This window comes from Sinohyriopsis cumingii, chromosome 10 (assembly GCF_028554795.1).
Source record: "Sinohyriopsis cumingii isolate HCF-2022 chromosome 10, ASM2855479v2, whole genome shotgun sequence".
In the NCBI taxonomy this organism is placed as follows: Eukaryota; Metazoa; Mollusca; class Bivalvia; order Unionida; family Unionidae; genus Sinohyriopsis; species Sinohyriopsis cumingii.
The window spans coordinates 78,188,801-78,215,521 of record NC_142970.1 but is presented as its reverse complement, the minus strand read 5'-3'; the positions used below and the strand labels follow the sequence as shown (position 1 = coordinate 78,215,521).

The window sequence follows — 26,721 nt, the reverse complement described above, 5'->3', positions numbered from 1 at the left end:
CATCGCATTCTTAGAAACTAAAAGATTGATATAGCAAACAAAAAAACAGCCTTTTTCAGGGCTACCCAATACTCTAGAAAAGAAATAACAATCGATTTGCCAATGTGTGTATGTAGAGTAGTGTGAATATAAACACTGACTCTTTTGTGGTGTGAGTGTATGTGTTTGTGTGGATAGTAGATAATGATCATGTTTTTTTGCTGTTTGACGTGCGTGGAGAGTAGATTTGGGGTTTGATTTGACTGCTTTGCGTATGTGGATAGTATATTATTTGTTTAATGAAATTTTTTTAGAATAGTTATAGGTAGAATAAAAAAGTCAGTGAGTGTTTCTTTTAGGTCCGCGCGTTGTTTGGTCATGAGCTAGATAATATAACTTTTGTTTTAGGGGATGTTTTCCTTCACGTCCGCGCTTTAACTTTAAATTGAAAATTGCTTGGCAGTCTAGCTACCCTGTTCATTCGTTAACAAGACAATGAATACCAGAATAAGCAAACTTCTTGAATTCCAGATACATCTGAAATATGTCTGGCGCCTGTTAAATGAACTGGCAGCGGAGGCCATAGTAGAAGAGGGAAGAATAAAGAAGGAAGAGGAGGAGAGAAGACAGAGGGAAGAGGAGGAAAAGAAAATAGGAGAGAGGATGGCTTACAAGATACCAGAGACAGAAGACTGGGGTGCTGAAGCCAGTCATCCTCCCTCTGCGCTCTCAAGAAAAAAAGTAAAAGGAGACTGGGAAAGAAGATGTGTGTGTGGTACCAGACCTGGAAGGTGCCATCATCAACCAGGTGTCACTGGAGTTCAAAAACAAACAGCCCTTTTCAGGGCTACCCAAACCTTTAGAAAAGAAATAATAATCGATTTGCCAATGTGTGTATGTAGAGTAGTGTGAATATAAACAATGACTCTTTTTTCCGTGTGTGTGTGTGTGTGTGTGTGTGTGTGTGTGTGTGTGTGTGTGTGTGTGTTCGTAAGCGCTCACGTACGTTTGTGTGGATAGTAGATTATTGGGTTTCATTTTAATGCTTTGCGTGTGTGGATAGTAGATTTGGGGTTTGTTTATTGCTGCTTCGCGTGTGTGGATAGTAGATAATATGAGATGAGAAAAGTAGGGGATGTTTTCCTTCACGTCCGCGCGTTGTTTGGTCATGATCTAGGTAATATAAATTTTGTTTTAAAGGGATGTTTTCCTTCACGTCCGCGCTTTTCGTATAAGAATCCACAGTGTTAGTCGTTCGCACCATTCTAAGGAATAAACAAAGAAGATGGAGGTGACAAAATTATTTAACGATTTGAGACATAGCTATTTTTGGATCATGGATATGACTTACGTAGTAGAAAGATTGAATAAGGAAGGAAGATTTCAAGGTAGCCTGAACAATGTGAAGAGTCTTGGAGTAGCAAAAGATCTAATGGGGGAATGATTGAGGAAAAAGTAGAAAGAATCAGAGGATTCATTGACCCACCTTACGTGAGAGTAGGTACTTTAAAGGAATCCTTGGATCATGTCATAGAAGTCAGGAGCTTCCTAGAAAATAGTTTTATTGGACTGACTGGTGGTACGTAAAGTGGGGTTTTAACCAGTTGATAAAAGCAGAAGAACTAATTAGAGAGGTAATGAAAGTAGAAGTGATGAAGATAAAAGAAAAATGGAGCAAAGAGAGAAAGGAAGAAGAGAATAAGAAGAAGAAATTAGAGTTTGAAAGATTGAATAACAACTGGATGAAGATTCAACAGAAATTCAGAGATATGGGTCATCCTGACTGGATAACAGAAACTGAAAAGAGGAAGAAGAAAGGAATAATGGAAAAAGTGAGGACTTGGTGGATGAAGTGGACGAGTTAGAAGAAGAAGAAGAAGAAGAAGAAACCCAAAGGTCCTTTTCAGGGCCACCCACATTTCTCGAAAAGAGATAGACTTTCAATTGCCTACCTCATTTTTTTATCTTTTTTTTTTTGTTTAAAAAAAAAATAGAGACCCCTCCCTGTTTCAATTTTTGCCTGTTCCATTTCCATAGACCCATCAGGTCGGGACCCTATTAAAATAGGGTCCCGACCCTGTTCCATTTCCCTTGAGGCTCAACTTGCCCAAGATTTTTTTCCCATGTTAAATTTACATAGACCCTACACAGGCCCAGGGGTTTTTGTCCATGTTAAACTTACATAGACCCTATACAGGCCCAGGGTGATTAATGTTAAATTTACATAGACCCTATACCAGCCCAAGATTTTTGTCCATGTTAATTCCCATAGACCCTATAGTGGCCCAGAGGTTTTGTCCATGTTAGATTTACATAGACCCTATAGTGGCCCAGGGGTGTTTTTAATGCTAATTCCCATAGACCCTATAGTGGCCCCATTCACTACTATTATACAATAGCTATAATAATAATTATTTTTGTATAATTTCCCCAGTCATAAAATGTATATATAATGTCATGATAGAATAATTATTTGTTCATTTTGAGGTTTCTATCATCGGTGTGGAAAGTGTACAATTATCTATAATAATAATTATTATTGTACACTTACAGAAAAACATCATCTTGACTTTGTCAAGGACTGTGTTTTTTGAGAATTGATCAATAAATCCTAAATTCACTTAGATAATCGCGGGGGTTTTCATTCTTCAAGAATCTGAAATTCATCTGATTTGCAAGACCTATTTGAGAATATAATAGCTGACAAATATTTCAATTATTCTATAATGAGATACCGCGAGTTGCAAATTTAACGCAACAAGATGAAAAAACAGCTATCAGTCTACGCAATTATATATCTGCAAATGATATTGCTACGCAGTATCATATCAGTCTAACACGATTATATGAGATTTGGAGGACGAATGAGGTTATTAATAATAAGAACAAGTACTGTGCTGGTGTGACCAGTAAAAATAACGAAGATGAGTTTATTCTTGATGATGATTTTATCAGCGACAAGAGCAGTCCAAAAAACGAAGATGATTTTATCAGTGATAATATCAGTAACAATCACGCTGACAAGATCATTGAGTATAATAATTTCAAGCCGGTGTTAAATCACTCCGGTGAAACAAATGAAAAACTATATAGCGATATAAAACAAATAAAAACACATTTGCTAAATCAACCTCAGCCTCAACCCGTATCATTGCTACGTGATCAAATATCGTTGTTAAATTCTGATAATAATAATTATCGTAATGAAATTAAACAAAATTAAAATCATTTAAGAAAATAACAGATTAAAATCGGAGAATAATAAGTGTATGTCATTGATAAAATCAGAGAAACTATCAGAACTTATCGATAATATTAATCTTGTTGAAGAAAAAATCTACAAGCGTGCATCGCGGTTAGATAGAAGGATAACAAAATACAACCAACTGGTAGATGAAGAAAACGAATATGAGGAAAAGCAAAAAGAGAATTGAAGCGCAGTGTGATCAGAGATTATTTAAGGAGAATGACCGTATACTGGCTAAGGCAGATAAAATACTGACTTTTTAAAATAATAATAATAAAAATAATAATAATAATAATAATAATAATAATAATAATAATAACAATAATAATAATAATAATAATAATAATAATAATAATAATAATAATAACAATAATAATGAGAGTAATAATAGTAATAATAATCAAGGAGAACCAAATTTTATAAGGTTTTTTTTTTCTTCTCCCCCGAGCAACTTTATTGGCTTTATCATCCTTAGCTCTGTCATCGTGTTTTGTTTTTGACTTGTCATTGTTGATTATTTCATCAACAATCAGTTTAACTTTTATTTCCTCTTCTGTTATTGGTCTATAAAGAAATTCTATTTTGTCTATGGGAAGAGATAATATGCTGAATCGCCAATTAAACTCTTCTACAAACTTTCATTAATCAAAATCAGTGAAAACATCATTAAATCAGTTGTTTCATCAATGATAGGTATGATCTCTGTATTGACTATTTCAAATGTGATTTGTGAATCTTTTGGTGGCATGAAATATGTTTCACCATTTAGTCCATGAATGATTGTTATAGAAATATTTATCATTTTTGTCTTTGTTGAGACTAAGTGTCTTTAATACAATAAATAATCGTTTACAGAACACATTTACACGTTTATTTTATGTTTATTTTTAATTCAGATCGCATAAAAAATGAAGCAAAATGAAATAAATGAAAATAACGAAAATATATTTCCGCTAAACAGAAATATGTCCCAATGCAAAATCAAACACTAATATTGCCCAAAATTAAAAGAAATATTTAAAGTTAACTAATTATATAATATAATTTTTAATTAATTCTTAACTGTTTTCTTATTTTCATTTAGAAAGACGATTTTTTTTCAGTAATTGTTTTCGTGCTAGCTCGTCACGTGATAGAAGTATTTGATCCAAGTGAAAATCCTATGTTAATTTTATCAACCACCCTTGCTGTAGTTACATTATTTCTCATCTTGAAAGTAATTTTACGACCTGGAGTAGTTTCATCGTTTATATGAACTTTATCTGTAAATGTGAGTATATAATTTACTAAACTCATTATTATTCGCATTTATTTTAAATTCAGTTCACCATGATTACTTTATTATCAGTCAAAGGAATTTGTGTTTTGTCTTCTAAAAACGCCTCAATCGTCGGTGGATTTTTTTTTTACTCCTGTTTTTGGAGACCTTTTTATGTAATAAGCGATTAATGTACGATATTGATCACCACCACAACCTGTACAAATCTGATGTGGTCCTCGCACAGCTTACGCATGGTTTTAGGCCTGTTGGTTTCCTTTCTTTCTAAAAGAAAAGTATGAAGACTGTAATATTCTTTATATCAGTTTTATTACACATCTCAGTTGACCCTTGCATAAACCAGCTGCATTTATTCATTCCAATCTCTAATGGCATCATATAATATTTTTTTTTAAAATTAAATCTAATTTAAATTAAATTTGCATGAAATGTACGCAGCATTGACTGATGATGGAAATATGAAACAAAGAAAGCGAAAGGGTTAGATAACGTTTATGTCAAAAGCAAAATACGATTTGCGCACTATAAACAGGAACTATCTAGGAAATCGGGTGAAAAATTTATTATATAACCACAAGAGGTTTTAGATCATATAAACATGTTATTGTAAGAGATCAAAAGCGGTTTAAATAATTATGATGATAATCGTGTTTGCGTTGATGGCATAAACACTCTTGCACTGGGCCATTATTCAATAAAATAAAATATTAATCATTCCCACCCCCATTTCCATACAACGCATGTCTAAGTGCTTCTGCCGATACCTGAACTTATTCTTCCATTAAAGCTTTCTTTTCAGCTGCTTCACGCCTAGCTTGCTGTACTTTCCTTAAATTTTACGCGACTGTCAACGAATTTTTTTAGTGCATCCATATAATTTTGATATTTTTCAGCTTGAGTAACCGGTGCTTCTGGCTTTGCTGAATTAGTTCAAGTATTTTCAGGATGTATTCTTGATATATTCCTATAAGTCGTTCTTGAAGACATTTTAATAGTCCTAGTATTAGGTACATTTCAAATTTGACAAATATGGAAAATAAAACAAAATAACTCAATTGAAAAAAAAAAATTGGTTGCTAGAGTCCTCTTAATATCTCATGAAAGATTTATTTGTTGATGAAACAAGAACATATTTGAGGCGTTGCAGATTATTTATTTCCACCACCATTGCGTTGTATCGCACGTTTTATGCCAATAAATTTGAATTGAACAAAACGTATTTACATATCTGTTGTCTCTTTTTATCTGTGATGGAAACAAGTTTCTATCTCATATTTGTTGGTAAAACAAAAGTTTATTGAGGCGCCATAATATCCTAAAATTATTTTTTTTCCTGGTTTGTTTTCTTAGTAGTATGTATTATCTGGTGGGGGAAAAAAGAAAGGTTTCTATACTTGGGTTATCTAGAATTCCCAAAGCCCATACTACTGCTGCTTAAGTTATCTCCCCTTGCACAGAGAGCTTCACTGACATGCAACATCAGAGACACAGAAAACATAATTACTGTTAAATACAATTTAATCTAGGTATGATTATCAACAAATATTGGGATCTTTTGCAGTTATCTTCTGATGTAAGTGTCAAATCACTTCAGTAAGCTTACAACCGAACTAGGAATTTTCGATTTCCTTGTTGTTTTTATATTCATGGAGAAATCAGAAACAATTGGTTCACCCACAAAACGTAACAGAACACGCGCCTTCAAAACTCGATCGTTATAGTAAAAAAATATCAGAATATATGTATCTCTGCATATTATGCATTTACCTTTTCGAATCTTTGCGTATTGTTTGCTTACTTTTCGTGTCTATGCAGAGTTATATTTAAAAAAAGTAATAATTTGTGTTTCAATTTTTTTCTCTCCATATATCGTCATTTTCTTACTACAGTGATAGGGTTTCAAAGGCCTTCACACACACACTTGTATTGTTCTTAATATTAATGAAAATACCTTTTCGGTGGCAGGAACACACGGAAAATGTAAGATGCATCATGATATTAAACGTACAACTTCATATATTGTTAACTAGTATTGAATAGCTTGTAAGATATATATATATATATATATATATATATATATATATATATATATATATATATATATATATATATATATATATATATATATATATATATAAAATTTTAATGGTAGTCTCTCGAGTCGAGGAAGACAAGTTGTGCGATCTCATTCATCGGTGGACGCGCATGTGGCTCCTGAGTCCAAATTCCGATGCACACAGGCGGTTGCAGGTGGGGCATGGGACACCGGTGGTTGGTGGTATTTGTGATACAGTTCTGTGACGTCTCTCCCGAGTTTCAGCAAGACGCTGGTGGCGGTCATCCTCAAAGGTGGAACAGGCTTTTCTGGTCAGCGCTCGCCAACGGCTTCTGTCTAAGGCAGCGAGCTCGAGCTGGCGGGGTTGGAGGTCTGTCCATTTGATGTTCATCTTGAGGTTGTCTTTGTACCTCTTATGAGGGCGGCCTTGGTTTCGGTTTCCCTGGGCTAGCTCGCCATAGAACAACTGCTTTGGGATTCTGCTTTGATCCATGCGGATGACATGGCCAGTCCAACGAAGTTTGGCCTAGATTAGTTTGGCTTCGATGCTTGTTGTGTTGGCTCTGTCAAGGACTTCCTGCTTGGTGATTCGGTCTTGCCACTTGATCCGCATAATGGATCTCAGGGAGCGCTGGTGGAATTGTTCCAACTGACTGATATGTCTTCGGTAGAGTGTCCACGTTTCACAGCCATACAAGAGAGACGTGAGGACAACCGCATTGTACACTTTCATCTTTGTTGACAGGCGTATGTCCTTGTGCTGCAAAACCTTGGCTCGAAGTCGTTTGAGTGCTTGACTGGCTTTTTGGATCCTCGCAGTGATTTCTTTGTCCAGGGAGCCGTCACTAGATATTGTGCTGCCAAGGTATTTGAAACTGTCCACATTCTTCAGCTGCGTGTCGCCAATGGTGATACAGGGTTGTGAGGGGACAGTGGTTGGGGCGGGCTGGAAGAGGACTTCTGTCTTTCCTAGGCTGATTGTGAGTCCAAATAAGTTGGAGGCTTCATAGAATCTGTCCATGATTGCCTGTAGGTGAGTCTCTTCGTGGGCCATGAGGACACAGTCATCTGCAAAGAGTGCTTTAATGATGAGTCTTTCTAGCGTCTTTGTTTTTGCAGCTAGGCGACGGAGATCAAACACTGATGCATCCATGCGATACCTAATGTAGATGCCAATGTCAAGGTCACGGATGGCATGGAACAGTACCTGTGCGAAGAAGAGGTTGAAGAGTATCGGAGCAAGTACACAGCCCTGTTTGACACCATTAGATATTAGGAATTTCTCAGAGGGTTCACCGTCTGAGAGAATCTCTCCAGTCATGTCAACGTGGAGGAGCCGAATGAGGTTGGTAAACTTCTGAGGACAACCAAGTTTCTTGAGTACTACCCACAGTGCGTCTCTGTTGACTGTATCAAAAGCCTTTGACAGGTCCACGAAGACAGCATACAAATTCATGTTCTGCTTAAGGCACTTCTCTTGGACTTGTCTCACTGCGAAGATCATGTCAATGGTGCTGTGGTCTGGGCGAAAACCACACTGAGACTCGGGGAGGTTATCTTCTGACACTTCCGCAATAATCCTGTTGAGGATGATGCGAGCAAGTATTTTGCCAGCTATGAACAGCAGGGAGATGCCTCTGTAGTTACTGCAGTTCACACGTGTTTTTATTTTTATAGACGGTCATGATTGATGCGTCCCTGAGATCGTTTGGCATCTCCTCTTCCGTCCAGATACGGATTAGCACATCGTGGAATGCCTCCAGAGTCTGTTCACTGCGAGCCTTGTACACCTCAGCTGGGATACCATCCTTTCCAGGTGCCCTGCCACAGTTAATTTGTTTAATGGCCCTTCTCAACTCCTCCATCGTTGGTGGAATATCCAGTTGGTCGTGCGTTGGCTGCTGAGGTATTTGGTCAAGAACAGATTGGTTGACCGATGAGGGCATGTTTAGGAGCTGACTAAAGTGTTCTTTCCATCTTTCCTTAATGCCATTCTTTTCCTTTATTAGTGTAATGCCATCTGCAGCGAGCAAGGGCGCAAAGCTGGACTTTGCGTGGCTGAAGATTGACCTGATGGCGTTATAGAACTCTTTGGAGTTGTTAGTGTCAGCATAGCTTTGCACTTCATCAGCTTTCTTTCCCTCTGAGCCTCAGCTTGATAGAATTTGAAGCGGTCTTTTTTGTTGATGGAGTTTGTGTCATTCTGCCAGTCCATGAATGCTTTGTTCTTTCTGGCAAGCAGATCTTCAATGGCATCGTTGTTCTCGTCGAACCAGTCTTGATGGATTCGTTTCTTTAGGCCCAGGGTCGCCATAGCTGTTTCTCTTATCGTGTCCCTGAGCTTGTTCCATTTTTCGGAGGCATTTCCACATATCGGTCCGTTTGTTGACAGCTTGTCATCTAGTCTCTTCTGGAAATTGAGCTTGGTGGAAGGCTGCTTGAGTTTGACAATGTTGAAGGCTGTGCGCACAAGTTTAGGACGTCTTAGGTGATGAGGGGCAATGTGCAGCTGTAGGGTAGTTCGGACAAGTCTGTGGTCTGTCCAGCATTCTGCTCCTCGCATGGCCTTGGTGATGAGGACATCCTTGGCATCACGCTGGCGGACTATTATATAGTCGATTAAGTGCCATTGGCGAGATCTGGGGTGCATCCAGGTGTTCTTGTGTTTGTTCGCCATTCTGAACATTGAGTTTGTGATTAGGAGGTTAAATTCTGCGCATTTGCTGAGTAGGTGCAGGCCGTTGTTGTTCATTCTGCCGACACCGTGTTTGCCAAGCACACCTTTCCATCGACCATAATCACAGCCAACACGGGCGTTGAAGTCCCCCAGTAGTATGATCTTGTCGTCAGCTGGAACTGAGCTAAGTACAGAGCTGCGGTCGGTATAGAACTGCTCAAAGGCTTCTGCTGGACTCGATAGGGTAGGGGCTAGGCACTGATGATTGTTGCATGGCGTTTGTGGCTGATAGGTATTCGAAATTTCATTAACCTCTCATTGATACCAACAGGCATTTCCGGAAGCTGCTTCAGTAGTCATGATTTGATAGCCAGGCCGACTCCACGGATCCTGTCCTCATTTTGGGCTTTTCCTTTCCAGAAGAATGTGTAGCCGCTTGCTAGCTCACTAAGATAACCCTCCTCTGCGAACCTGGTTTCACTCAAGGCTGCAATATCAATATTGTAGCGTGAAAGCTCCTTAGCAACTAGAGCTGTTCTCCTGTGTGGTCTTGCTACGTTCTCTTTGTCCATGAGAGTACGGATGTTCCATGCTCCAATAATAAGTTTTGTTCTTTGATTATTTCGACCGCGGATATGGATGATCTTACCAGCCGCGGCATGCTGGCCGGATATTTTAGGGCAAGCTTTTTTAGCCACCTTTTCTAGGCCTCTCCCTATTCAGGGTGAGCAGCGCCGTCCTGAAAAGGTCTGCTCAGTCGCCCCTGGATGCTGCCGAACTGTTCTGCTGCCCTGGGTGCAGAGCAAAACGACCACTTGTCCAAGGGCCGCCTACGTGCAGGTCTCTGACTACAACTCCCAGTGGTCATCTCCACCTGTTGCGTCGCCAGTCGCCCATCGCCGTAGGACTTTGGTAGGTGCAGGTAAGGAACGATGAGTGTGATGCTGAGGATGAATGATAGGTGTACAACATAACCTGTGGTGTTAGGGGTGATCTGGGAGGGGTAGTACCTCTGATGGATGGGCACGTCGTGCTCCTTCGGGAGTAGCTTGTCTATCTTTGGTCCTCACCAGGCGCTCAGCCCTCAGCTGTGGCTCCAAGTAGCTGTAGCATGCGCAGCGGCCACACCACGGGCAACGGCTTCGACTGGCCGGCTAAACCAGGTAGAGGGTAGTCGACGGGTCTCAAAAAACCCTCGGTGACTTAGGAGCTTGCCTATCCTTGCATGCAAAGCCAGTTTCGGCAGACTGGGCGGAAGAGATCAACTGAGTGATCCAACGGCCACGAAGGCGAATCTGCAAACGTTTTGTGGAGAGCGCAGGGTATGACAAGGCACGGAAAACGTCATAGCCATCCAATGCAGCCGAAGTAGTCCCCAGCCGTGACGAATCTTCGTACCACTGAGTTCTAACTACCAAGGCCGAGAGAGTGAGGCTATCTCTGTGCAAAGGCTGTTTCACTTTAATCTCCTTCACGCACAGGTTATGTTGTGCACCTATCATTCATCCTCATATATATATATATATATATATATATATATATATATATATATATATATATATATATATATATATATATATATATATATATATATATATATATACATACATACATACATACATATAACCATATAACGTGTAATGAACTCCACAAATTTAAAGAAAAAGAAAAATATCTGGTACATTACTAAGGTGGGATTTATGTCTCGTAACTGATACAGTTTTCAACAGAGACACATGTATCTTAATGACCCAGTCTTATGTTTATTTTATGTGACGGTTTCCATGCTATTTATGAATTAAAATATGGATTAAAATTGTGGCCAGAAAATATTTGTACGATTCGCGCGATGGCCTCGTTTTCGCTTATAACGTTTTTCTTGAATATAAACGGTTTCACAATATCAACAATTTTTTTATTTCAGTCTGAAAAAAATAATAAAGCGAAACCAGTCAAAAATTGTACACGTTGGTGTTGTTTGCTTTAACTATCTAAACAATGGGAACATTATAATTTTTTAAATCAAAGTATTTAATTTTTTCCCATAGATTTACCGGTATCCTCTTTTTATTATTGTATTGGAGTATATTTCCTTAAGTACATATATCATTAGATTAGTTCATTGCATAACAGTTAATATTATAAAACTTGGGGACATGCTGAATTATATTTTCTCAGAGCTGCACGAAAAGAAAAAAAAAAAAAGAAAAATAAAATAAAATCAACAAACAATATCAAAATCAAAATGCTGCCGCTACTGGAAGCTAGTCTGTTAATATATTAATGTCTCGCTTCTTGGTTCTATAGTTGGATAACTTCGCGTTTGTTTCTTGTCAACTGTCAACAAATATTTACGCTGGATGAAAGATGCCGCAGCTCAGCGTATTTCTCGTTATTGCTTTTATATTTGGTGTTAGGACTGGCCTTGCTGATCGAAGCAAGCAATCAAGAATGGGTATATAATTTTGATGTTTTGTACTCTGGATTCTCATTTTGAAGGAGCTTGATCCGAATGAGAAATGATCTCAACCATGGATAAAGGCAGAAGATTTTTGTCAGTAAAATAAAAAACTAACAATAATATTGAAAGAACCTAATGGCATCACAATAACATAAGTTAACAGATCTGTTAATTTTGGTGTTGTCACTTTATTTTTTTATATTTACTGGCAGAAACTAGTGCAAGTGTAGTCCTACAATATAAGACATAGCACATGCTGTTTTTGTTTAAGTGCTATGTTTTACTATCCAAATAATGGGCTTGCATAGCTTGTTCCGATGTCAACGACATCGGAACGAGTAGTCCAAGTTTCAGGAATATCTCACACATTTGGCAGCATATATCGAAACTCTTCCACTAATTTATGTGTAATTAATATACTTACTGTGCTGTCTTTATCCTGACAGAATGAAAATATGACACTAGCAAATGGATGCATTTTTTATGTTCCATTGCCATACCTTTGAATTTGTTGCAATGCGATGGTAGTCGAGATAGGCTGAAGTATGTTTAAGTAGGTTCATGTGGCGGAGCAGCAGGGAAGTTCTACAGACCAGACCGTTCCAACAAAAAAAAACCTTCTATGAGAACATTTTCTGCAGAAACCTCAGAAAACAGAAATAAACCTTTCCAGAAAAACTAATTTGCGTAAATTCGACCCCTAATGCAATTTTTGTGTGCGAATTATGTCATTCTGGACAATAGAAAAAATATGATTTTTCGGGGGGGGGTGGAAAAATGATCGGGTGTCGATGAAGTTTGCAAGGGAAAGGCTGCAGATACTAATTTTACTTCACAATAAAACAATATCATTGAAAATAAGATGAGTCGAAAAACTAGCACAGTTGGAGAACCTCATTCTGCAAGATTAACACGAGAAGAATTAGCGGCAGTAAGGAAACTCATTCCGACAAAAAAATTATTTAAGAAAAAAGTTCGTGAGTACGATGATGCTCAATATCATATTGGTGAGGTATCGTCAAAATGGTTGAGTCCAGTCACTGGAGTTATCGAACAAGTCGCATATGGCAAACAACAAAAGGATAAGGAACTTAAAGATCTTGGGCTTATTCCCATGACGAGAGATATTGAGCAACATACCCAAGTGGTTCCGGGTCAACTTGAGCAAATTCGACACGAACAAGAACAAACACGAATACAAGCACAAGCACAAGCACAAGCACAAGCACAAGCACAAGCACAAGCACAATCACAACCTCAAAGTGGAAAAATAAAAATTTCGGGTTCCGATAAATTTACCGATGAAACTATCGCAAGAATAAAATCAATGAATCCGGATGAGGTTGTAAAATTTACTGTGGAAAATTTTGATAAAAACAGACGAAAAAAACTGATGAAACCGGGTCAATCCGAGAGAGTAACATACACAAATTGGATAAAGTGGGTATATTATGCATACAAGAATGTCAAAGTAGTTAAATTTAATGATCCAGAATATGCTAAATTTATTCTTTTGGTAGGTAGTTATGAAAATATACACAAATCTAAACCATTATTGCTATCTTTGTCTTCATCTCACGAAGTTGAAACTGAACCAGAGAGAGTTGAATCCGAATTTACAAAAATTAGACAAAAAAGAATCATGCCATCAAGATATTTTACCCGTGATGCTCTTGAAAAATTTAATGACGAAGATAAATTAATTCGAATCGCAAGGTTTGGTTTTGCAGAATCAGAAAAATATTTGAAAACAAAATATCATGATTTAAATATGACAAAGGGACAATGGATACCTATTGTGTATTTTGCTTCTGTGGAAAAACCTGTTGATATCGAAGATCCCGGTTACAAAAATTTTACAAGAAAAATAAGACAATTAGATCAGGAAGAAATATCAAAATCGCCCGAAGAACTTGAAGATGAACCTGAAGATTCACCTGAAGATTCACCTGAAGATGAACCTGAAGATGAACCCAAATCAGGAAGTGGATATACTATCTGTCCTGACAGTGTTGTCAACGACGTATCTCGCCTCGAAGTATTAATCGGAGGAAAACGAGCCGGAAATAACTCCCGTGAGATAGTCAACGAAGCCTCAGATATTTGTCAGCGATTATTTCGTGGTGGTATCATTGATTCTCACATTTACAAGGAACTCGTCGATGAGCTTATCGATTAAAATAACACAATTGAAATAACATGATTGTTCACAAACATCAGCGCAGACCAAGACAAGTCCGCGTAGTTAACTCTCGATTACCCGTGTACAAATATATCCACGGCAACGGATTCGGCGATATTGTTGGAAGTCTCGTTACGCGAGTAATACCTAAAATTGGACCAATGGTAAAACAACTAGGATTGAAAGCGATAGGAAAGATAGGTGAGACTGCTGTTTCTGGTATCGGTAATTTGGCCAGTAAAGGCTTCAACGCTATCAAAAATAAAATATTAAGTTTAGTACGTAAAAAGCAACCTGTCAAATTACCCATTACCAGCGAAATGCCACCTGAAGTCAGTAAGGCCATAAATGATGCGGCAAATAAAAAAATAAATGATCTAGCACAAGAAGCTGCTATAACAAATCTAGCGCAGGAGGTTGCTAAGACAAATATTGCAAATGAAGTTGCTAATACAAATCTAGCAAATACAAGTTTCATTTCAGGCGATGGTCTTCGTTTTAGACGATATTATTAATAATAATGTTCGCACAAGTATCAAATGAAGTATTTGATATGGATGAACCAGTAGGTAGGGATACATCAGTGCGAGATTTCCAGTATTTCTCGTACGATGCAGTTGAGCCAGATTCAAGAAATCGAAAGGAAATACAAGTCCACGATACAACAAGATATTTTCTTCCATCTGAGGCGTATATCGAATTTGTTGGAAGGCTTGTTAGGACAAACGATACCAATTTTGGAGCAGATTTTGAAGTTGGGTTTGTTAATAATGGAATTATGGCACTATTCAAGAGCTTCACTTACATGATCGACGGAAAGGAGATCGAATCAATCACAAATAACGTTGATATAGCAACGACGATTATAGGATTAGCAAGATACTCTGATGATTTTACCAGATCGGCCGGTCCTAGCATGATGTTTGCGAAGGATAACTATGATCATCCTGGTAATAAACAATTTATCAAGAGACAACCAACTGATCGCCAAAATCCCGCTGTTCCCAATGCTGATGTTGAAGATATGATAATTGACATTAATCCCAATTACAACCTTGGATTTGCCACACGAAATAAAATGTTAAAAGACGCCGAACGAAGATTTTCCTGTGCAATTCCGTTATCTCATATTTTTGGATTTTGCAGACATTTTAGAAAAGTTATTTACGGAGCGAAGCATACGATAGTTTTTGTTCGAGATTCCAATGATGATAGAGCCATCTGGCGAGATGCAAGTGTAGATCCCCTTGATATCGGCAAAGTTGTCCTTGAAAGAATTACTTTATGGATGCCAGCAATAACACCGTCGATGATCATAGAAGAAAAATTATTGTCATTTATGAATCAAGGTGGAAAATCCATCATGTCCTGGTTGACAACGATGACCGACTCCCTCGATATTGATATTAACGGAATATTTACCTGGCGAATTGCTTCACAGCAGGGATCCTCCGCGCCAAGACATATCTTTGTTGCTCTCCAAAACATGAATAAATACGATCAAGAACATAGTCACATGATATTTGATCAATTCGGGGCAACAAACGTATCATTGAGAATAAATGGCCAACAGGAGCCATCCGAGGAAATAGCTATCAATTTTGATAATTACTCCACGGCACGCGCATATCATCGATTACTAAGTTTCATGGGACGCGATCAAAATATTGATACCGGATTGCAAATATCACAACTAGATTTTAATACTTTCTATCCCATCTATTATTTTTCCTTGGAACATCTCGATTTGGTAAAGCAGTCGGTTGTTGATATTCATTTCAAAGCCAGAATTAACACAGGAGGAAATGCAAGAGCCATCGCAGTAATTCTCAGTGATAGAACAATGTTCCTGGAAGGCATCAGCGGTAGAATGAGAATTATCGACGCACCCGTAGAGAACATGTAACAAATTCCAAATTTAGATAAAGTGATTATTAATATGCCATACGATCACGTCAGCGTAACTCTGACCCCCGGTCAGGTGAAAAAGCTTCAATCAGCAACAACAGCGCGACGAGGTTTAAGTTTAACCTTAAAAAGTAATCAACTTCACGGTGGACCTAACAAACTATCGTTAACTAAAAATCAACACGGACATTTCACCAGAGCCAGATCAGCAAATACTGGTATTCGCCTGAATCTCTCAATAGGAGCAATCAGAGATATGATCAAAGTGGGTGGTATTTTTCCTTTATTCGCCGCTATTCCAGGATTAATAGCTGCAGCGGCCCCCATGATTGCAAAGGCAGTAGGATTAGGTGCACTTGGTGGGATGGGTACCGTATTAGGAAAAAAGATCGTTGGAGGAAGATATCGCAAAAAAAAGGGAGGGATATTCCCTCTTCTCCCTCTTCTCGCAAAATTGTTGCAGCCGCAACAAGGATCCGGCCTTTACCTAAGACGCCCCCCATACGGATCCGGTCTAAGTCGAGCATACCAGCCTCAAATTTAGATTTAATTAGTGAAGCAAAAAAAAAGAAAATAAAATTTTTCAGAGGCGTATTTATGCGAGATCAACTACCAGATAAACCAAATCCCACCGAGACAGGAATAATAAATCTAGATAAAAATTCCGGTCCTGGCACTCACTGGGTTGCCTACGCGATTAATCCTCGCGAAATCATTTATTTCGATTCATACGGATTAGCACCGCCAAATGAATTTATCAAATACGTGTCAAAACTAAAACTTCCAACTTGGTATTCAACACTTCCAACACAAACATTAGCGGATCCACCAATATGCGGTCCAGAGACAATTAACGTCCTTGATGCAATTTCAAAATCATCCAATCCTTATCGCAAAATTTTATTTGAATATACCGTAGATAAATATCATGGTTGACATTTACGGTAGATCTCTCTTCAGAAAAGAAAAAAAAGATGCAGTCGACATCGATACATCAAAGTTTGCAACCAAGAGTGATATTAATAATCTTTTATCGCTGTCAGAGGTGGATCCTGGCGAAGTTGCTGTATTTCAAAATGCAGAAGGGCGATTACAAACTAGCAACGTCAAAATAACTGATATAATTAAGCGAGACGAATACCGCGATCACATTAGTCAGTTTACTCGCCAATCGGAGATGGTATTAAAATCTATTGCTGATATCGCCGATATTATAGCAAAGTTACCCCTGAAGGCCGATAAAGCATTACACGACGATCTTCAGGATAGAATGACAAAAAGACTTAATAGGCTAAATAACGATCTTAAAAAACTTGACGATGCTTTAGATAAATTTAGCAAAAAATTTGACGAGAATATAAAAACATCCAGTGATACTTCCTCCGCCGCAAACGAACTAGCAAATAAGAAAGCCGATCAAGCATCACATGACGATCTTAGCGAGAAAATAAAAAAAATCAACGAGGAAATTACTAATATTCTTGCCGAAATTAACGAAGTAAATATCTCGATGAGTCAGAAAATCGATAAAACATCAATCGACGATCTCAACAAAAAAATAAAAAAAATCAACGAGGAAATTACTAATATTCTTGCCAAAATTAACGAAGTAAATATCTCGATGGGTCAGAAACCATCGATCGACGATCTCAACAAAAAAATCAACGAGGAAATTATTAAACTCGGTAATGTTGTTGTTCCTGAATTTACCAGGGGGATTAACGCGATGCAAGTACAAATAAAATCCATCAACGATGAAATTAACGTGGTACGTGAATTAGCGCGTCAAAAAGTCGATACATCAACGTACGACGGAGAAATTCGAGATTTAAACACGAAACTTCTCGCTACAATAGCAAAGATTGACCAATCCGTCGATAAAACTGGTCACGCCACTGACGTAAAGCAATTAGGTAAGGAAATTATCGAAATAACCACAAAAATATCGTCAATGAACCTTGGAAGATTATCGCGAATTTCGATACCAAAGGAAGTAGAAACAAAAAATCTTACCTGTAGTGTGCCACTTGTGGTAGAGGTACGAAAAGAGGCATGGTGGACACCCGAGAATAACACATTTAAATTTAACCCGCCAATTAGTGGATATTATCGAATATTTATTCAATCTCCGATAGGTTTTAAAATAATAGCCGCAGGTGGTAAAATTTTTGGTGAATTTTTTAATTATATTATGTACACAGGTTACGATAATACATTTGTGCTGGAACCACCAAATAGAACCAAGATGGGACCAATTGGTTATAGTATAGTTTTCGAATATTTAGCCGAGCATATTTCGGATTATGAAAGGTTATTTTTCCCTGTTGATTTGGAATGATAAATAACTAATAAATGACCGCATCGGATTACCGTTACAATCAGGCGCGATCATGGCAGGATTCGTTGCGAAAACAACTTGACGATTATCAAACAAAAATAAATAAATACCAGCGCAAATTAGTTATCATTGATGTTGCAGTGTACGCGGTATCTGCTGTGGTCGCTGGTGCAGGAATAATTCTATCCGCGGTAACAATGATAGCGCCAATCGTAGCAACAATAATAATCTCGTCAACAACAGCAATCGCGGGTGTTCTTAATATCATCGCAAAAAAGATATCTTCGTGCGCAAATGAAAAGTTATCTTCGTACAAAAATAAACTTGCTAAAATCAATGACGCATACTCGAAGTTATCATTGTTACTTTCTGAAAGTCTCAACGATGGTATTATATCCGATCTAGAATTTTCTTCAATGATTAGTATTTACTCGGAGATTGAACAAATGAATATTAATAATGTCCGAGTTAGCCCAGATCGTGACAAACACGACACCGCCAACAACAACGTTAATATCGCTAAGTTCAACGAAACCCGAGTTTAGTATTAATTTCTCAACACCAATTAGCGTTAACGAAATTGCATTAACACAATTACGCGTCTACAATAGCTGGCCTAATGTTAGATCGAAATCATTCGGTAATTTGATGCCAAATAATTCACTTGTTTTTGCAAATAAAAATAAACCCGATGGAACACCCGATTGGATCGTCGTTGGTATACCAACGGGCAGTTATGAAATTGATCAGCTGAATAATGAGTTTACTACTAGAATATCAAATTTAACCGGCGATGCTACTCCGGGAATAAAAATATCTTCACATGATCCAACACTATCGTCAATGATAGAAGTGAAATCACCGTACGTGGTAGATATTTACCAATCATCGATCAGGAATATATTAGGTTGGCCCGAGGTCGCACCTCTGATAAAACCAAAGAAATCGGATGTTATTATTCCAGGTTGGTATGATGAAACTCTTCCAGAACTACCGGAACCAAAAAAGGAAGATTTTACAACCAACGAAGGATGGTATGGAGATATCAAACACAAACCTTTGATCCACAGCGCCATCAATCTCATGAATAACCACAAATTTAACCTGGTAATGTTCGCTTTCACTTTTATTAACGAAAGAATTCTCTCATGGTTGCCTCTTCCTAAAATCCCCCCAGATGTGAAAATCTTCGACGCTACCCACATTAACAGGATAATAGCCCCCATAGACGGTATCTTGGTAAGAAGAACACTAGACGAGTTTATTCAAGAACACGAATTACAATTAAATTTATTGCGAGGATCATTTCATGAATGCATCCTAAATAAATCTGGTTCATGTAGCGAAATTATAAAACACGTGAAAATTTTAAATCAACTTGCGAATGATATTGAATATTATCATGATATGTTTATTCTGGCGATAGTCGACGATATATCAATTGCCGACTATGTTCTTCCTATCAGCAAATTCGAGTTGATCAAGAACTCGGGTGAGAAACAAAAATTCATGAGAGTATTTGAATTAACCGAGGAAACACTGCCAAATTTCAAATTTCCCAATTCTGATTTTGATGCGATGAGAAAATCCGTCACTGATACCATTGATGATTTATTTCCGAAATTACATGCCGCATGGACCAAAAAAGTACATTCAGAATTGATTCTTAAACACAATAACGATCCTGACAAAGGTGGACGGCACATATCGCCGGGTATCGTTAATATAACGGAAGTTATCGCGATTTATCTTCACGCGGACGTTGTCGAGGGTAGTTATAATGCTGATGCGTCAGAGTCAAATCAAGCTCATCAGGGTTTTATATTGTATTCGTTTTCACCTAGCGCATCTCCTGGTTACTTGATAATCAAGGAGCCAATGAATCCGTTTTACCTGCGATGTCATAATCGATTTTTGTCAAGAATAAATTTCAAATTAACGGATCAGAAAGGAAATTTACTTGATATACGAGGAGAAACTGTAAGTATCAATCTTTTGGTGAAATCGTGAGAATCTCTGACTTTTAAATCTGTCCACGGGAAAAAATAGGCGAAAAAAATAAATAAAATCCAGGGAAATTTTCAAAATTAATTTTTTTTTTGTTTTGTGGAATTAGGAATCGGAAGATTCCCTAATTTTGTTTTCATCGACAAGTTTTTTCAACTGCCTGACACGCGAACTTGTAATTTTTCTTGATTCGTATGCGTCAGATAAAATCAATCTAGCATTCTCCACCAACATCGATAATTTAACGAAATCCTCAATGCGATCATCGTTGACTGTAGCTAGTGATTGATACATCGCAATTTGGATTTTCTTTATTAATTTGTATTCGGACGGCAGTGTGTATTTGTATTCGAGTTTTCCTTGAACAATCGTCTCGAATTCTGATCTGATTTTACTTGTATCTAGATCCGATGGAAGATTTATTTTTTTTCTCAAGTCATCGATAGCTTCGATGATATTGCTTATGATTTGTTCGTTCATTATATTAATTTTGTAATATTCAATTATTCTTCAAAATCTTCGTTATTTGAGTCTGGTATTATTTGGATGTAGGTGAATCTGATCCATGCGTCGGAATTATATGAAAATGTAGCATGAATTTTTCCTTCTGCTACTCGCCATACTGTGATGGAATTAATTTCATAATGTTTTGCAGCAGCATTCATTGATTCGAATACAAGTTCTTCGCCTGTTTCCTGATTTATCGATTTGACAGATTTAGCGAATCGCGAACCACCTGTGTTACCAAAGGCGCAATTTTGACTCTGGGTTACCGCTCGAAGGTTATTTAGTTTGTTATTGAGTTTATTTCCATCGATATGATCAATAACAAGTCCAATTTCTATTGGTCCTCGAAAACACTCGTAAATGAATCTGTGATTATAATATCTTGTTTTGGTTTTGCTGGAGGCGGTGAAGCTGAGATAACCCGAATTAACAACACTACCAATACAATTTTTTGTTTTGATGTGTCTGACATTACCATCGGCAGATGCCTCGTATCCAATGATTGTTGGATGTGATCTATATTCGTGTGTAGGAATCGTTGATTTTGAATCCATTATATAATATTTATATGTCTAAATCGAAATTTGCCTTGAATCTATTAATATAATCTTCTTCACATTTTATCACTGAGGAAGATCTTCTTTCATAATATCTCCGTAACTCACGATATTTTTTTCCTCCACAGGAGAAACATAAACGCGTTTTTCCTCGGGTGCCAACTTGACAAACTAAACATCGCTGTGGTCCTTTGCTGCCTCGTCGAATTGCATATATATGAGCGCCACAATATTCACCTCTGCAGGATTTGTCGCATGATTTTGTTGATCCGACTGTTATCCATGAACATTTATTCATTATATTTAAACATTTGTCTAAAATATAATAATGGATTTATTTGATCTTGATGAGGCAGAATTTATCATTCCTGAAGTTGATCGTGCGAAGAAGGAATTTTTCGATGATGGAGCGATTCATACCTGGTCAACTTGGAAAACTAACTTCGTTAATGCTACGATGAACCTAGAGCGAGCAAAGAAGATAATCGATCATATAAAAAACTCACATGAAGAAGAACGATTTATCTTTGGAATAAAATTTATCGCACAAATGCCTGATGATACTTGGATCATTCGCGATAAACGAGACCCAATACGCGGTGGTAAGAAAAATGTTGTTCTTGATAAGAATTCGAAACCAGGATTGTTATTGGGAATCGACGGTCCTTATTATGCTAGGGCGTATCCATCTAGTGCTGTTGTTTATGGAATTTATCGGCTGAATAATAATCCTGATGTAAAAAATCTACCTGCGATGAAAGAATCGCCGATGATAAATTGTGTTGCCGAGCGAGTTATCGAGCACATGAAAAATACCCGACGCGGATCTGGCTTGACTCAATTGAGGTTGGATAAAATTAACTCATGGGCGAAGACGGTTGTTAATGGTGCATCGATTGACGATGTTGCTGTGTTGAGCAAAAAACTTAAATTTCCTATTACGGTTAAAACACTATCGGGCGAAATATTATATTCATCACCGTATAGTTCTCGAGGAACACCAATCGAAATTGTTGATCATAATTCGCACGCGTGGTCACAGTCGGTAATGATGTTCCCGAGGGATCGTTCTGTTAAATTTTATCCCGTAGATTCCAGGAAAGACAATTCCGATGCAATGTTTAGGTATATCAAAATATTAGCCGCGTCCGATCCAATATCGGTTTGGTTATTTTCGAGCGAAGAAAAATATGATCAATTTATCTTGCCGCGCGGAGATATTTACCGTGATGAAATATTACACGAATCAATGAAAAATATCGCGGTGAAGTATTCATCAAATCCGGATCAGTTATTAACGAACTGCTTTACTGTTCCATCTGTTACTGCTCATGCTGCTAGAGAGAGAAACTCGTGGAAACCTACAAGGAACGAATTTCTCACTGATATTCAACTTAGCTGTATCGAATACGGCCATGGAGGATTGTGGAATACCAAATATTATTTCGAAGATATGATTTCCGTTGACATGAGCGCGTGTTATCCTGGAAGTTTCCTCGGATATGGCGATTGTGCAGATTATTTTGCTAAATTTGGTCATCCAACCAGCGATATGACAAGGGTATCGATTAACGGACCGTTACCCGATTTTGTTATGACAGGATTCGCTCATGTTACTTCATTCGAGTTTGCTGAAAATTTGCATAAGATTTGCTATATTTGGTTTGGTCGGCATTTATCTCAGCGAAGATGGGTCCCTACGGTATTGTTGAGATATATGCTGGATTCGTCGATGTTAATATCATTGACGGTAAGTGAAGCGATTATATCGTATAGAAAGCAGACCGAGGTGTGGTTGCCGACAGATTGTGAAAATGCGAAAGATATTGGAAGAAAAATAATTGGTAAATTTACTCAAGGAGGATCAGTTGATCATAAACATCGCCACGCTAGGTTATTTATCAATGATGCCGAGATGGATTTTATTATTGCTGATACAGTATCGCGTGGAATATTTTGCAACAGAGAAAATATTATTATTGATGGAACGAAGTTGGGTACCGTGATTAGTTATCTCGATGGAGAATCAGCGCAATATACTCATTTAAGATCATCGATGCTAGCTTATGTGAGTATTAATTTGCTGTCGATGATAAATAAATTTTCTGATATCGCGGTAAGAGTTGCAACGGATTCGTTTTATATCGATAAGAAATTTCAACACAGGCTGGAAAATTTAATCACCGATGGTTCCTGGGGAACTTGGAGAATAAAAAACGAGGATATTCTAGATTATTGCGAAGACGCTGATGTGGAAGATTGCGATAAGTTTCATAAGGATAAATGCGATGAAGTATCAACAGCAGCATCTGCGTTCGATCCGATTTCACGAAGTAAATTTGTCTACATGAACGGTCCTGGCGGTAGTGGTAAAACAACACGAGCAATAAACTTATTTTCAAACTCTGATATGATCGTGTTGACTCCAACTCACAGATTAGCGAGAGAAATAAGACAACGCGGCGTTAATTCTTGTACGTATCATAGTTATTTCAAGTACAGTGGTGGATTGTGGGATTCGGCTCGCATGGGAAACAAATATATCAATAAAATTATAATATTTGATGAAATTTGTACGGTAAGTCTTGTCACGTTAAAATCGTTCCTGGGTTGGCTGGAAGAAAAAAACACCGCAGTAATAATGTGCGGAGATCACGGCCAACCAGATCCTATTGATGGTGAATCTCCTCACGAGTGGCTTAGGAACTTTGTGGATTATTATGAAGAGATTGATGCTGATTATAGATCTAATGATATTTTACTGACCAAGTTTAAAAAAATGATTCGATTACAACCTAATAAATTTCAATGCGATGTAATGAGAAAAATAATCGACGAGACTTCGATGGATAATTTTCTAAATTTGTGGCGTCCAGATCATCTGATTGTTGCTAGCAGAAAAATTGTTCGCGATGCTATTCAGGAAATGTTATTCAAACTTCATTGTGAGAAATTTCCAACATTGCAGGTACCGTTGTGCTACAGGCCCGCTGATACCAGGAAACAAAATATTAATGTTATTTTGCCATGCGGAGAAGAAAAAATAATGGTTTTGAATGATATTATTTTCGTTGATATTAATCTTGTCAATGATGCGATAAACGCGGAAAGATCTCCATGGAAACTCGGATACGCAGCAACGATACATTCATCGCAGGGATTAACAGTAGATGGCCAGGTCTGGATAGTCGATGATAGAATTTCCTGGTCGAATTTAGTTTATCTAGCAGTTTCTCGAGTAAGAAAATTATCTCAGTTAGGTAGAATTAAATTTCACATTAACGACGACGGTGGTAATTGAGTATCCTTCGGTATTATTTGTAATTCCTCTTTGGTAAATCCTCGTTGTGGTGCTGGCGAATCTAGAAAATAAATTGCTGGTCTTCCTGATGATCTTGTTACAGCTGATATTTTATGTGTCGTAACGCTCCAAGTTGGATCAGTTGCTCTTTTTCTGCCACCCTCGGCTTCCCCCTCCTTATATAAATATCTTACAATAACACTACCTAGCACAGGCGGATTTGTGGAACTTCGCTTTAGTGGTATATTTAGTTTTGTAATTGCAGTTGCGGGCTTCATTGATATTGTTCGTGTTACTTCGTTATTTAGTGCGTTAATCACGTGAGGTAATCTTGTTACCCAATCGTGAGATCGTTTATCTTGGATAAATTCTCTCGCGTACTGATATCCGAATAATCGTTCTGCAAGAGTTTTATTGAATCTTTCAACGATAGCTTGATTGTGATGAACACCTACAATACCGCGACGGATTTTAACATTATTCTTTTTCATCAGTGAAGTAACCGCGCCAAGAAATTCTCGACCTGGATCAACCTGGAGAAGTTTCGGCCATGTTAATGGAGATCGTGAATAAATTTCGCTAAACGCCTTAGCAATCTCTGTTGCTGTTTTATTCGATAACGGTTCCGCTTCCTTGTATCTGCTAGCGATATCAACAACCGTCAACACGTATCTATATGTGACTCCGTCGACGGTATCGTAAGGAAGAAACATTAAATCAGCCTGATGGACTTCATTAGGGACGCTGACAGAGAAACTCGCATATGATATTTTCTTAGGCGGAGGAAGATAAATTTGCCAAACTGCTTGTCTCGATAACCACGATTCAGCGACAAATTGCTTTACTTTTGCTGCCTTGGCAAGTTTGGCTATTGCTGATTTTCCTCGCCAAAATCCTCGCGGAGAATAATATATTTGCTCCATTATAAATTACCAGCACCTAGTACTAATTTACCTTTCATTGCTCCTTTTATTAACCAAGTTGCCAATTTCTCTTTGAAATTTTTATCAGGAATAGCATCTATTGCGTGAATTAATTTAATATCAGCGAGATGTCTTTGTTGTAAATCTCCGCTGCGATATGCAAGATCGTGATAGTAGCATGCGTTATCGATAGCGTTTACTGGATCCTCGCCAGGATTTGGTTGATTATTATCGTTAAGTCTTATATCTAGCCTTGTACCAGGTCCGCAGTAATTATATCCTGGTAGATGCTTCTCTCCGGGATATTTCGCCCAGGGAGCTCCAGGCAGATTTGTTAAGGAGGCAGCGATGTCTCCTCCGGTTCTACTTTTTTTTTTACAAATCTAAATTTACTTGTTCCACAAACCGCGCATTCTCCCTTAATTGCATTCCTGTTGTTGCGTGTAACGACTTCGATTGGATTTATCGTAGCAGTTCGAGTGCGACACTTAACACAATATAGATCCATGTATTCTAGTAACATGAATGTAATTGATTTTTCAGCCACGAAAAAACGCGAGCAAGTAAAACACACCGCGGCATTACCAAATTCGATAAGAATGATAATCATTGGACCGTCGGGATCTGGAAAGACACAATTGTTATTGAATTTGATAATGCGATGGCTAAAATGGGACAAATTGTATTTGGTTGCGCCATCTGTTGATGATCAAAGATGTTATCAAGTACTGAAGGAATTTAGCGATAATACTGAAGAAGGAACAATAGAATTTATAACGGATATCAATGAAGCTCCATCGGTAGAAAATTTAGATGGCGATGTTAATAATCTTGTTGTTTTCGATGATGTAATGCTGGATAAGCAAACTAACCCAGCTAGGATATTTTCGCGTGGCCGACACAAGAATACCGATGTGATTTACGTGACACAGCGATATACGCAAATTCCAAAGGTTATTAGAGACAATTGTAATATCTTATCAATGTTCAATGGCGTTGATACTCACACGCTAAGAAACATTCATCAGACTTGGTGCAACGGCGATATGGATATAAATAAATTCAAAAATTTCTTCAGTCACGCTCAGGCAACACCACACGGTTTTGTCACGATTAATCTTCATGATCCTCGTAGTAGGTATCGAGTCGGTCTTGATCAGATTTACTCATAAATTTGCAGCCTTTCCCTTGCAAACTTCATCGACACCCGATCATTTTTCCACCCCCCCCCGAAAAATCATATTTTTTCTATTGTCCAGAATGACATAATTCGCACACAAAAATTGCATTAGGGGTCGA

At 37.8% G+C, this 26,721-nt stretch overlaps 1 protein-coding gene across 1 annotated transcript in view; it reads left to right on the top strand.

Moving 5' to 3' along the window:
- Positions 1–11,534: 11,534 nt before the first annotated feature.
- The window catches only part of LOC149790439 (uncharacterized), a 56,390-nt gene continuing 41,203 nt past the window's right edge, over positions 11,535–26,721 (top strand). The window contains exon 1 of the mRNA XM_089972492.1: positions 11,535–11,693. Coding sequence (XP_089828618.1) covers positions 11,606–11,693 — 88 coding nt within the window. The 5' untranslated portion in view covers positions 11,535–11,605. The remainder of the gene's footprint in view (positions 11,694–26,721) is intronic.